The sequence below is a fragment of the Aptenodytes forsteri genome, unplaced genomic scaffold, assembly GCF_000699145.1.
Source record: "Aptenodytes forsteri isolate BGI_AS27 unplaced genomic scaffold, ASM69914v1 Scaffold479, whole genome shotgun sequence".
NCBI lineage: Eukaryota > Metazoa > Chordata > Aves > Sphenisciformes > Spheniscidae > Aptenodytes > Aptenodytes forsteri.
In genome coordinates, this window is record NW_008794627.1 from 533,813 (window position 1) to 548,441 (window position 14,629).

Here is a 14,629-nt window from a genome sequence, read left to right on the forward strand (position 1 = left end):
ACACTCCCGAGTCCCTTACCGCCGCTCCCAGGGCTCTGCAGTCCTTCTTGATAGTCCTCAGATTCTGACTTTTATTTATTGATTTTTTGATAAAGAAGACCATGTATCTCCCTACCTGGCTCCCACCAACTGTGCTGACACTTCACATATTGTGCAAGGGAAAAGAAGCTTGACTCTGCAAGCGTGGCACGGCTGTTTGCCAAAGCAGAACTCCCAGAAGAACTCTGATGCTTTTGATTCCTTCTGACTTTTATTTATTGATTTTTTGATAAAGAAGACCATGTATCTCCCTACCTGGCTCCCACCAACTGTGCTGACACTTCACATATTGTGCAAGGGAAAAGAAGCTTGACTCTGCAAGCGTGGCACGGCTGTTTGCCAAAGCAGAACTCCCAGAAGAACTCTGATGCTTTTGATTCCTTATGAATGCTGGTAAAGCACAGTATTTTGTCTTCAGAATACCAGAGTGGAGAAACCTAAAGTGACCCCAGCTTCTTAAACCTAAACGTGAAACCCAGCTTCACCTTTTAACATTATACAGATTGTGCAGTGTCTCAGAACTAGTCCCTAGTTTAGCAGAGAAAACTACGTGGAGGCCAGCAACAGAAAATAACACTAATAATTAGAGTCAAATAAGGCCAGGGGTCTCCACCCTTCTTTCTTCCAGTGTTTTCTTCCCTCAGGTGAGGTATTAAGCTAAGAGACCTACTTGAAGTAAAGTTTCCTAAAATAAGTGTTGAACTAGGAGGCACCTCCCATGTCTAGGGCACAGTTGCTAATTACCTAGGAAAATACAGAAAGGGTCAGGAAAACATCAAACTTGCAACAAGCTTCAGGACGGGACTTGTAAGAAACGTGAAAGAGTGAGCAAAAAGCATCATGCCTTCTAGTAATCTAGTAATACTGATTTCTCAGAGCTGTGAGGGGGACGGGATGAGTTCATGCATAAAAGAGGAGGACACACAGCCAAGGGCAGACAGTGCACGTAAGCGTGGGGATTGGGTGCAAGATGGTAGTGGCTTCAGACATCTACAAGAACTACTGTTGTGCACAGGGGCACATGGGGAAGAAATGCTTCCTGTGCCATTTAGCAGCTTCCTCCACCGCAGCCGTGACTCTAATTGCCCATGCATCAAGCCAGCTTCAAGGATCAGTAGGGGCTGGCTCGCCTGTGTTTGCGCCATTGATGCATGCAGCTTTGGGAACACTCCGTATTTTTCCCATTATGACAAATGCCCATAAGGAAACTGGCACCACAAAAAGGTTGCACAACCCCCACCAACTTAAAAGGAGAAAGCCAGACACGCCTATTCCTTCCTCGGCGTTGGAGGCACAAAAGGACTAATGCTAACATACACAAATAACAGGTCTGGAGGAACTCTCTCAAATTCCAGTCTGGGATAGTATCAAGATAGGATTTTAATGCTGCATTTTACAAATCATGTACATTGTTAAGATGAAGATGTTCTCCACCTAAGCCTCCCTTTTTAAAATTTCAGAGAAAACCTTTACATGAAGAATCAATAATTTCATATGAACACATAGACATTTGGCAGACCTGGAAGGGAAAGCAGTTTACCAACATAGTATAAGATTTCATTAAAACGTTGCTATGGTGAATTAGAGTGAAAAGCAAAAGCTTCAACAGCATCATGAACCCATAGGTGGGTTATAAGAAAATATAGTAAAACTGGGGGTGGTACATTATCAATAGTTTCTCAGCTTTTTAATCTGAACATTTTTCAGGGTAAAAAAAAATCATCAAAAGTAACCCTCACCACAGTTTCCATTTTGATGAAGAACCTTTCCCATCCAAAAACATGTATGCTCAAAAAATTCCTAACCATCTTTTATAATTACGAGTGTTAATCAGTTCTGTCCCTTAGCTCTTGGTTTTGGCAGTTCATATAATGGTCTGGGAGGATCCAGATAACATTTAAGGCTAAACTGAGTCAGCCTGGAAAAGATTGTATTTATATAATTGCAGTATGGTATGGGAAGTGCCATATATTACAACACGCTCAGCATTAGCCTAACTCTGAAGTCAGCTGTAGTCAGCTACCGCCACCCTGCTATGACTAACTCTGTGAGGTCTCTCTTCATACAGCACCTTACATCATGAAGGATTTAAGACACAGCTCTTTTCTAGCCTTTGTATTCTTACGGCCCAGACACTGACATCCCAACCCACTGCCAGCTTCTAACCCCCACTGTGATGGAAATATTAAAGAACACAGTTTCTTGTTTCAACTCTCTGCTCTCACTCCCCTGCTGCTGGTTTCTTCCCACTAGACCTCTTTCTTGCCTCAATCTTGCATATTCCCATCCACCAGACAATACGAGTGAGTGAAGAGGCGGCAGAGCTAACTAGCTGGGTATACGACAGGCTGTTTTATCCAGCTGCATCCAGTTCTTGGATTCAAGTCACTTTCTGCAGTAAGTTCCTCCAATTGAGTCTCATAAGTGCAGACATTAGGGCCACCCAACAGAAATCATGAAATGCTGTCATGACCCTCCCTGTCCAACCGGCAAGAAGGTTAAGAGGATGCCTCCGCTCAGCAGGAATCTGGAAGCAGGGATTTGGCACAGAAGGCTGCTCCCAGGAGTGCCTGGTGAAGTGCCGATGTGCCAGGATGCAGAGGGAACACATTCTTAACTCTCAGGGTCCAGCACCTTGTGGGATGGGGCACACTAAAATGAAAGCCCTGTTGGGACAGCAATTTCAGTTCCCCTTTGACTCCATCATTTCACAGGTTACCTTCTCCTCTTGATTAGAAGGAAACCCAGGTTCCCCCACCCCAGCCAGGAGGGGTTGGGGAAGGTTGCCCAGAGCTGTGTTGCAGGAAGGCAGGCGAATGTTTGTGACTCCTCTGGGGGACTGGCAGCAGTTTCATACCAACTGACTGAAAAAATTTGCCAGAAACTGCTCTGAGAAGATCCCATGGGACTGGGGTGCTAGGTGGGGACTGCCAGCTCCTTTCTACTGCCAGGGAAAGGAAACATTGTGTAGGAACATACACGGCTGAGGAAAGAGTCCCTAACAGTAACATGGTGTGTGATCTCTCTGTCATTATGTTCTCCTTCCACTAACCATTTTCTGAGGTGCTTAGTTGCTGACCAGGGTTAAACCACACCACCTTCATCTGTTAAATCTCCCCTTTTCTTGTCCTCATAATTCCCTTGGTTTCTCTCCCTTTTCAAACACCCTCCCATGCTCTCCTACCTTATTCAGTTTCTTTTTTAATTCCCACTATGGGTTTCTCTCCCCTTTCAGTTCATCGCTGGGACCACCTCATCTAAAGAGCAGTTGGTCTCCACCACTCTGAAAACGCCATGCACCATCTTCCCCCCTCAGAGGTAGGAGTCCAACACTTCCAATGCCCAAGCACAACCTCTTCTCGTCTCTACTCCCTTCACTTGCTGCCCTTCAGGAACATGGTCTCCTTCACTTGCTAGACTAGTCTTATGCTATCTCAGACTTGGCATAAGAGGAAATTTATGCAGGGATCAGTGGCAACCAGCAGGTACCTAACCATTTGCTTTCAAGATTTAGTTAAGCGAAAGTGGCAGGAGTAAGATCCAGGGCTGGCACTGATTTTTGCCCTGCTGACTTTCACGTTGAACCCATTAAAGTTTCCTGCTCTGTATATCTAGCAAGGCTTCCGCATACCAGGGCTAGAGCTTTCCAGTCTGGTATCCAGAGCTCTGCTGCAACTCATTGTGGCCAAATCAGTTGGCAACAACTCACCAGAAATACTTTTGGAGCCGGTTATGAGATGAGATAGAGCTGCAGGGAGATCAGGACACTTCTGTGTCTCATGGTCCCTTAGCCCTCTGCGACTCCTTGACTCACAAGACATTTATTACCCTGGGCATTCACTTGTGGCACTCAACAGAGGCCTTGGCTCTGGGCTGCAGTGGCCCTTGACATAGCGAGAGCCCCCAGAAGGGATTGGCTTACTTTCCACTAGGCATGTGGTGCTGCTCTGCCATGCCTCGTCCAAGGATGAGGTTACAGTACACCTTGGCAAGGTGAATCCTGGCCACCGCTAACTTCGCCAACACATCATCCATTTCTTTCTTCTCTAAAAATACCATAGTCCTGTTTAAAACAAAAAGGGAAAAAAAGTTTTCAGGGAAGGTGCTCTGGACAGAAGGGATGCTAGAAAGAGTGACTGCTCCTGAGAAGTAAGCATGATTTTCAGGCACATAAACCAACGCTCTGCGTGACACCACCGTCAGGGGACACCTCTGCAGCAAGGCTGGGCTCAGACGCTTCCAGCGCAGCTTGGCAATGCCGGTGGGGCCACAAGGCCTGGGGCTTGGGCCCAGACAGTCTTTCTTGCCCCACGCAACTTATAAGCTGCATGCTCACAGCCCCGTCAGGTTGCCGTCTTTGATCCTGCATAGCTTATGAACCCTTTTTGCAGCCTGCATAAAAGCCCTGGAGGGGCATTTAGATATCTCCGGGCGGGCAGCCTGGAGCGGCGGGTCTGGCTCATTCAGAGACAGCACTTACTCCTCTTCAAAAAGACACATGAAGTGCTTTGGGACTGCCTCTAAACAGGAACGGCTGACACCGCAAGCCTGTATTTTAAGCCAATTCAGATCAAACACTAAGGAAATGCCAAACCAAAGAGCTTTCTATTTCCTCTGCTTCCCCTGTAATCCACCCAACTGTCTGCCGGTGCCTGGGAGTGCTGCTGGCCTAAAAGTTACCAGCCTCTTTTCACACTCAGGAGAGTTGGTTTTATCTGTCCTATCCCTGATGGCCTCCAGCTCTAAAGCTTCCTATACAACCCACCTTTAATAAATTAGGACAATTACTCTGGGCTTCTCAAGGATAATTGCTAATAAAATTCAGCAGATTTTCCTCAAAAGACATGAAAGGATTGGAAGCAGAAACAGACAGAAACTAAAGGGGAAAGAAAATGCAGGACAGAAATAATAGCCCTTGTGCCATTCATGTCTCAACCACCACTACTGAGTTTTTGTTCTTAGAGTCACATATTTCAGAGATGAATACTCCCAAGCCGTCTCTGGTGGGGGAATGCCTCATGCCCGCTGCTTTGGAAAACTGGTTGGTTGTTTTTGAAGTTAGTTACAAGATCTTCCTGAACCTAGAAGAAGCCAGGAAATCCTCAGGCTTGGATTTACAACGAATCAGCATAGCATCAACAAAAGACAAAGTCACAAGAAGGCAAAGATGCCCATATTCATCCTGACGTTCTCTGATAGGAACCCCTTCCAATACTTTCTTTTCCAAAGATAGTTTAATGCACAGAAGCAATGACTTCTGAAGCCAGGACGGTCTTAGACGTTCTCTTGAGGCACTGTGGACACTGATACTTCTACACGGTCTAGGTTCAAGACAGTTGAGGAGCTATTCAGACCATCAGGCCTGGCTCCCTGTGGACGACAGTAGTCCCAGCAGATTAGTTAGGCATCTCTCATAGGCAGCCCAAATGGGAGGAACCCCAAAACACACCAACTAGGAGCAGGAATAACGAGCATTGTTTTCCGTGTTACTAGGTTATCACATGGGGTCTACAAGAAGAGCAGCTCAAAGACTGCACAGCCATTGGATGTGTCTGTCATACAGGAACATCAGGCTGATAAAGGACTAGGTGGGTCACCAAGCCCAGTCTCCAAATAATCTGTCTGTCAGATCAACTGGGAGCAAATTAATAGGTGTCACTAACGAGACACAGGAAATGGTACTGACATGTCTTGCCTCCAGTCTGTCTCTACTTGTGGCACAGAGCCAGTACTACATAGGAAAGCAAAAAAGCCTCTGAAACTAAATTACATCTTGGAGGAAGGGGGAGGGAGTTTTCTTCCTAAGCAGGCCACTAGCAACAGCCCTGAGCATGGGATTTATGTGGGATAGATATAGGAAAACAGATGGCTATGCAATCTTCTTTCACATTCTCTCAAATGCATCAGCATATCGCAAACCCAAGGATTCTTATCACAAGTGTAATTTTATGTCATTATGATTCTATTATGTAGTTATAAAATCCCCTTCTCAAGCTCATGGAGCTCCACCTTCAGAAAAAAAGTAGTTTTCTTGCTTACCCCCACTACTTCCTAGTGGAAGTCCATTCCAGAACTTTACTCCACAGGAGGGAAAAGACAGTTCTTGCTACATTTGATTTGAAATATAGCACATACCAAGTTTGGAATTAGACCAGGTGGGTAACAGAGGAAATAGGAGGTCTTGAACGGGGAAAGAAGATGCAATGTCAGAAAGCTCCTCACACCGTGATTAGTATCTCCCTGCTCCTCCAAGTCAGCTAAGATGCTAGAACAATTAAGGATGAAGTTCAACGTTAAATAGGACCTAAAATTGCCTTTTGTCATTTCACTTTCCTTCCCTGTATTTATACTTCAGAAGATCAATACCCTGACTCCCTGCTTCTGCATGGTGTCCCTTTAAGCTCCTCTGATGTTACGCTGCACGCAGGTAATCCTGACAAGCAAGTCACTTCCCTTCAGGGGAGGTAACGAATCTAAATAAAACAGTATTGTAGAATATCCCTTTGGGAAGCGGAGTGTCAATATGTTTTCCACCAAAAGGCAGGGGTCGCTTTGAGAGCACTGCATGCCAGAACACACTGAAAAGTCTCTCCTGGTAGGGTTTATCCAGTGCTTATAGCTGATACCTACTACCCAGAGCCCCCTTGATCCGGGAAACATAACCCTGTATTGCAATAGGTCCACACTCCTCTTTGTTTGACTCTGTATCTGTATTTGCCACACCAGTAGATGATATGAGCCATTCTGAGATGTCATGGCCCACGGAGTGGCCTCCTTGTCCTTTACCAGCAAAAAGTGAGGGGGTCATTTTGTAAACTGCAGCCCAGAGCACTTCAACTGAATCTATGACCTTTGTGTATGAAACTACGCTGATGGTTTTCTTTATTTATGAATTATTCCTTGCACAATGAAAGAAACACCTTGGATGTAGAACAAATCAATTCCTTAAGGCCAGCAATCCTCCAACAGTCTTTTCTTCAATCCAGATAAATCAGCCCCTCTTTATATCAAGGCTTCATGAATTGTGAAGTAAGTAATCATTAGGTGTTTTAAGAAGATGGTCAATCAATTCTCAGAGACTATTACAGACTCCAGAAAATCATTGAAGTTTATTACAATCATAGTTTGTAACTCTGTAATGCTTTCTCTCAAGGCGTATAACCCTCTAACACAGCAGCTCCTAAACTATTCCCCTGGCATCCCCACTTCACTCTTCAAGGTTGCAAGTGTGGTCACACACCCTTACTTGGGAACTGCTTTCCTAGCATATATTCCTCATGTTGTAACATGTTTCTAGCACCTAAGAGTCATCTGAACCTGCTTTGCAAAGTGTTTAGAAATGAAGTCTTAAAGCAATGTGACCCACAGCACAAATTAACACCCAGCAGATTCAGTTGCAACTATTTGGTGCTCTGTATTGCAAGCAGAAAAGACTGGATGCTAATGTTATTGCTGGGAAATGGCATTAAGGGATAATAATTCAATTCAGGGCACTCACATAGGTTTAACGGTGGTGGTAGTAGTAATGATTTATTCAAATTGCAGCATCACCTTGAAGAGCCAAATTATTTGGCGACCCCATTGCAGCAGGACTGGATCCAGCCACCACCTTGAAAGGGAGACTACGGTGATGCCATGCCACATGAACAGCAGTGCACGCCGCTCAGGGCAAGGCTGGGGCAAAACGGGGTTCAAACCCTCCCAGAAAATCTGTCTCTCTACATAGTCAGAGGAGCCTGTGTCCTGGAGAGCACAGAGGACAAGGGGACAGGAGACATAAACGGTGAGACCAAGGGGTTCTTCTCCTTAGTATTCCATATATAGACTGGGCCAGTATAGCAAGCAGTCCTTGCTCATATGCAGAATCCCACTGATTCTGACCCAAAAGACTGCCCTGTGATTCCAGATTTGCTGGGGCAAGCTCTGTGTACTTACACCCCTAAAGTCTCATACTCACGAAATCAAGGATCTGTACTTCTTTTCCAGGGCAAATTTTTCCAGGTAAAAAGATAGGTAGAAGAGCAGGGCCATGAGGAACTCATCTAGTTTCTCATTCCTAAATGGAAGGTAGAAAGGTCACTGTGAAGTCTGCAGATTTGCAGGTATAGACACCTCCAGACCATTATGAAAAAGAACAAAGTCTCTGCTCAAGGGCCTGCATTATACCAAATATTAGCTATAGGGTTGAGACCTATTCGTAGCAAGCACTCCACCCCACACTAAGACTTTGAAGGCTTTTAGAGAATTACTAACAGGGTCCAGTAAACACGCTGAAGAGTGGATTGAATTGGATATTACCAGACACACTTCGAGAAGCATGTTTTCTGCACTGAACATGCTGGAAGAGTGGCATTCACATTCAAAGGAAAAGGGGGACAACTCGGACACCCCTCCCCTTCTGAAAGGACAGTATGGCTAAGGTTCAACAAGGTCTACAGATACATTCCTAAGTCAAAGGCAGTGCAGCCACTGTATGGCCCTGGTGATCTCATGGATATGCCTCTGAGATATAATGCTCCGCCTGCTGCCTCCTCACTTTTAGCCTATAGAGAAGTAATGCTGATAAGTGACAGCAGCAAATAATGAGCCCTGTAGCTCTGACGGGAACAGCAGCAGCAGCGGAAGGCAGCCCAGATTCCCAGTCACGTTAGCACTCCTGGTGCACGCAGTGTTGGGGATGCGCTGGCTAACATGGAATTTAACTTAGAGTAAAATGGGTAACAACCTTTGGATATTTAGGCCCAAGTTCTTGTCTTCCTTTAGGTAACAGAGTGGAAGGCTTTCAAACAGGTGATAGGATTATTTCTCTGCACATGTCGAGGACAACATGCATTTGGTATTGTTTCCCACAGAACCTCACAGATGAGAGATTTTAAACCTCTGATATGTCATAGTCTACTTCTCACACCCCCTGGTCCCTCCACTACCAGCTACACACACATAATTCTTGAAACAAACTCGAAATGACATACCTCATAACTGCTGCAAATGATAGCATGTGATGTGACTCATTTGTTTCTTTCAAAAGCAAAGCAGCATCTGAAAACATACAGAGGAGAAAAACAGTATTTCCTCAAAAAAATTGCTAGTGTTAGTAGAAATAGCTTTTGAACTTGTATGGGCGATGCCTTGCTGATACAAAGTACCAGCAATTACTCACATTTGACATCATCCAACGTCACATATTCATGTTGTACCCACTTTGACAGCCTATGCAATTTTCCTTCTGCGTCAGCCAGCCTTCTTTCAGGGAGCGCTGCACTGCAATCATCTTGGAAGATGCTAGTGGTTGACCAATACGTAACATTTAAGGACACTGTGTTAATTCCAGTCTGAGAACATTAAGATTATCTACTCTCTTCATTGCACTCAGTTTCAAAGGGACAGGCAGTGAAATGTGTTTGGCAGGTATCCTGAACTAACTTTCAACTATTATAACCACAAAACAGGCTGGGGTTGTTGAGAGAAATAGGACATTTCACCTCTAAGGTTGCGTCTGAAGTTGTTCTTTTAGTTGCTAATATAATAAATTGTGACTATATTATTTAGATCAAAGAGGTTTTAAGTAATGGATGAAAGTCAGCTATACCATGTTGTGAATTTATGAAATTATTAATAATAATACTTTAATCTTTGAAGTGCCTTACACAGATGAATTAATTACCTCATAATACTCTTTAGGGTAGATGAGAATTATTACTTCATTCTGAACGATCTGGAAACAGCAACAAAGATGCTGAATGACTTTACCAAAGTCATACCATGCTAGTGCCTGAGCTAGCATTCAACACCAGGCATGTCTGGCTCTGTTTTTATGTTCAGACCACTCATCCACCCTGTTGAAATGACAGCTGGCTTCCTGTCTCACGTGTTTTGTTCAGACATGATCCTCTGACAATGGATGAAGATAGTCCCACCCAAATGATCTTGCTTCTTTTTGAGCTAGGCTAGTCGAATTGAAATACCTCTTTAACGTCTTGACACGCATTTCCTGAAAGTGAAGATTTTTTCCTTCCTTAAGGTTTTCCTCAGCTGCTGGATTGGAGCTGAAATACAGAGTATGAGCATGCAGTAGTATGAATTTAAATTACTACCAGCAGTGCAAAGAGGTCAACATCCCATAATACAAAGGCATATCTGTTCTGGCCTCTGACTGACACTAAGAAAACATCTGGGTTGTGGTGAGGTCCATGTGAGACATTGCTTTCAAGAACACAGAAGCAAAGAGTAAAGGGTCTTCCCTGGGTCTTCCTGCTCTGTCTCCTGCCACCATACGCACTGTGCCATGTAAACCCTTCAAGCAATCAGTGTCTCAGGTGGCTTTAGGAAGATTTTAAATGTAAACTGCTCAGTTCCAGAGCTTTTCTTTGGCATCACTGAGGGCAGAGACAGGCAGAGGTCACTGGGGAGCTCACTCCTCTCCCTGGAGAGCTACCAGGCAGAGTCAGCAGCATTCCCAAACCCAGCAGAGAAGTTGGCTGGAGCTGCTGAGACATAGACCATGAAAGGCACCTGCAGTAGCCGTGTGACCAAGGGAGAGGTGAGCAGCTTGGCTCCACTGTGACAAAGGCTTGGAAAATGCCCGGCAGGGCAGGGAGGCAGCAGCAGAGAGCGTGTGACTGACCCACCGCCACCACGCTCCACCACGCTCCCTGCCCTGCACTTGAGGAGAGAGCAGGGGGGATACAGTTTGGGCATTGGGTTTTTTTGCCCCAATAGTTTAAATGATGAAGTCTTAATCCACAACTGCCACAGAAATTCAAAGCACAGTTACGTGCACTTTGTCCCCTGCAGAGCTGTGGTTTCCCTAAAGGTCTGCACTCCTCCAGTGCTCACCATTGCACGGGGTCATATGTAGCACCGGCAACAGGGAACATCAGTCTGTGGACCTCCACCTGGGGTGGCATTTGGCCCTCGCGTCCAGCACTGCTGCTCCCGTGCATGGTGCACATTTCTGACACGTGGCAGGACTCGCCACACGCTTTTAGCCGTCCCTCTGTAGTGGGTTCAGCTTGAGAGCAGTGTGGAGTACATGCGTATTTCTGATTTTCTCCATTAACATGATGGGATAAATGCCACAAAGCAACAGTTAAGGAGCTCCAGTCTCAATCAAAAATAAAAAGTAATTAAAAAAAAAAAAAGTTGATGGTCAGGCAAAAGAATATTAGACTCTGACTTTACCTTACTTGGAACTGCTGTATCAAGATCTAAACCTGCATAATTTGAAACTAAACATTATTCATTTACCTTGCAAATTCAAGCGTGTTAGTATCATCTTTCCAGTACCACACGCCTGGAGTTAGTTTTATCGTCTGCAAGAAAACAGCAGATAGAGTACGTCATAAATCTGTGCTCAAGTTCGCAGCCCAACAAAGTATTTATAATGCAAGCACTGGGCATATGGGCCACTTTCTATCTTTCTTCAGTCTGCTTTTCATCCAGATGTTGTTTGTGGGTGAGTTATTTGAACAGAAGTTCCCTGAGATTAGAGGTTGCCAGCATAAGAAAGAAAAACATGTCCTTTTTTATGTTTTTGAGATTATGAATAAATAATTGAAATTTTGCTATGGAACATTAGTTCTTTGATTGCCAGTGAATCAATAAAGACTGAGAAATCAAATGGAGCCATGCATTAAACAACACATTGCTTTTATTTATTTTTTTCTAGAATATTTACGTAATTGCAGAGACTAAGTATCAGGAGAAAGGAAACCTTTGTTTAAAAATGGAATATGTTAGGCACTTTCCTGATACTCTGAGAACTTTAAATAAACACCAGATAGACCCTTCAGGGGACACTGGACAAAACTACTAGTAACAGCATTTTACGGTATCTATATATTTTAAAAAAATCCATACAAAAAAAATCCCCTGGAAATAAATAACATCTATTAGTCCTTTCTTAATTAACAAGAGAGACTTGCAAACCCTTAACTATTATTTGCAGGTCACCTTTAAAGCAAAGTGACTCTTATTGCTGAAATCCTTCTGCCTACAAATTTGACCCGAGTGAAACTTCAAGGCTTTCTGTGACTTTTTGCCGGGTACCATTCAGCCAGCCAGCCACAAGGCTCTCACAAATCCTTGCTCAATCTAATTTGGTAGTAGAGCGCTGGATACGGGACACCAGAATAATTTCACGTCAGCAGCCAGCAGCCCATGCGATGGTTAGACCACAGAGATGAATTAGGAATTTCCTAATTCATCATTAGGAAACCATGGCTCTAATCCTTTGACAAAAAGTGGTTATTTCAACCTGTCTGTACTAGTCTTCAGTTCCAGCTTTCTAATACCAGTTTACAACTCTCAGAAGAAAAAGGCCATGCAAATGCTATGCCTTTACGTTACACACAAGGGATTATGAACCATGAAAAAAACCCAGAAAAATATAGAAAAATAGAAAAGGTGGTAGTATGGCAGAGCAAGGCCTACCAACGCATCACAGGAAGGAGAAAATACCACTCCTGTGTCTTCAAAATACATCTCAGCTGCTTCTCGCTAATACGAATGGCTGAACGACTGTCCCCGGCCACCCTGCTCCCTGGCTGGGGCAGTGGGACAGGTCCCTGCCCTGCCCGCCCCATGATCCCTCCCATGGCCCCCGGGATCTGCTGCAGAGGCAAACATGAACAGCAGCAACAAGATGGAGCTGGGAAAGGTGAGGAGACTCACAGATAGCATGGTGCTTGCCTGGGACACCGCCAGGAGCGCAGGGGATAAGGCAGGCACTGTTTACGGCAGTATCCTGGTGACAGCCTGCTGTCCCCTAGGAACCGCAGATCCCAGCACACAAATACCCCTCCAGCCTGCGCTGTGGACTGGGACTCATGGTCTGTGTGCTCTGCTCCTTCCCAGCTCTGCTAAACAGCTTCCCTGGGTAACATTTTATTCCAAATAGGGAAATTAAGTGTTTTCCATGCAATACCACCTCCGCAGCCACTCATTTGGACTTGCTGTGTTCTTTGGCGGTCGGGAGCTGCAGAGGTTTTCCTGGTTGCTGGCCCAGGACTGGCAGCAGCGAAGGCAGCTGCACCCGGTACCTCTGTTATGGGCACTGATGCCTGTACAGCACTCTGAATGTTAAACATACTTTAGCTTGGGACTTTACAAGATTTAAAAGTGTATCTATCAGGTCACAAGTCTCCTGTGACGTTGACCTCGTTCCCTATGCGAGCAATCAGCTCAAGATTTGCAAGTTGCCCCTGGAAATAATACCCGTACGTTAAGGCAGGTCACTTAAGGGCATGATTTTGAGGGAGGGGTTTTGATCTTTGGGATATTGTGAAGCATTGTTTTTGCAAGCAGAAAATCTCTCATACTAGTCATTCACAGAGGAACAGTGTTGTGTATAACTGGTACTGTTTAGATCGCACCCAAAATTGACAATAGCACTTTTTGGCAATAGAAGTCGAGTCCCCATGAAGGATGAGGTTTTGCGTTACAGATAAGCCAGCCTAATAGCTAGTTGTTGATGGAAGAGGCATTCTTGCTCCCATCAAAGTTTTCCTATCATTCATCTTTGTGTTGATTCTTTATCTTCTCTGTCCCCACAGCAAGGCGGCTCCCTAAACTGTCAGAAATAGTAATCCGGCAAAAATAAATGAGAAGCATTTTACATCAGTTCATGGTGGAGTCAGAGAAGGGCCAGCGGAGATGCAGATAAAGATAAGAGGACGGGGAGGACCACACCTCTCAACAGATCAGGTCACCTATAAGGTGAAAACCAGCCACAAACTTTGCTAGTACAGCTGCACTAGGCCAGTATGTACTTTGAAGAGATGAAAATACCTGACCTAAGACTTTTAGACAGGTCAGTTCAGTAAGACAGAAGGAACATTTCCTATCCTTTCAGCTCTTAAAGATGGCATCATTCATTTCTGCAATAGTTTCTAACTAGGGAAAATATTCCTGAAAGCAGCACTGAGATGTTCATGACCACATGGAAGAACACATGGACAATACAATATGGGGAAAGAAAATTTCCATAAAACAACCTGTCCCTAACTTCCCCCCATTTCCATAGCCTTCCAAACACGGCATCTTTTCTCCTGTAGGTACTCTGTAAAGGTTTATCCATGCAAACACAATCAGTCCATGGATAGCTAAGCAAGAATCTCAGATCAGCCCGAAAAGTCAGCTCTGGCTGTACAGCCATCTTTTTTTTTCCACAATCATACTGTGTACGTTGTGTTTCCAGTTGCTATTGCAGGCTGCCAAGTACATATCCATGACTTGGCAGCCAAGTTACATATTTAAGAGGATGAGAGAAGCAGAGTTGGGAACAACCTCAAATCTCACCCATGGCAGCCAGGCAGCACTATAGAAATAGGCTCCCCATCAGGGGAAAGAAGGAGGTATGGAACTGATGGCTAATCAACTCATTTTTATAGAGCGGGGCTGTCATCAGCCTCAGGAGACCATCGGCCCATCTTGGCTCCATGTGCTGGTTTTGGCTGGGATAGAGTTAATTCTCTTCACAGTAGCTAGTACAGGGCTATGTTTTGGATTTGTGCTGGAAACGGTGTTGATAACACAGGGATGTTTTCGTTACTGCTGAGCAGTGCTGACACAGAGTCAAGGCCTTTTCTGC

General features: G+C 44.7%; 1 protein-coding gene across 1 annotated transcript in view; it reads right to left on the bottom strand.

Moving 5' to 3' along the window:
• The window catches only part of PPP1R36 (protein phosphatase 1 regulatory subunit 36), a 27,958-nt gene that overhangs the window by 8,768 nt on the left and 4,561 nt on the right, over positions 1-14,629 (bottom strand). Inside the window, exons 2-7 of the mRNA XM_009273382.2 lie at positions 11,287-11,351; positions 10,005-10,085; positions 9,200-9,321; positions 9,012-9,078; positions 7,997-8,095; positions 3,962-4,102 (exon numbers count right to left, since the gene is read on the bottom strand). Of these exons, the coding sequence (XP_009271657.2) occupies positions 3,962-4,102; positions 7,997-8,095; positions 9,012-9,078; positions 9,200-9,321; positions 10,005-10,085; positions 11,287-11,351 (575 nt within the window). The remainder of the gene's footprint in view (positions 1-3,961; positions 4,103-7,996; positions 8,096-9,011; positions 9,079-9,199; positions 9,322-10,004; positions 10,086-11,286; positions 11,352-14,629) is intronic.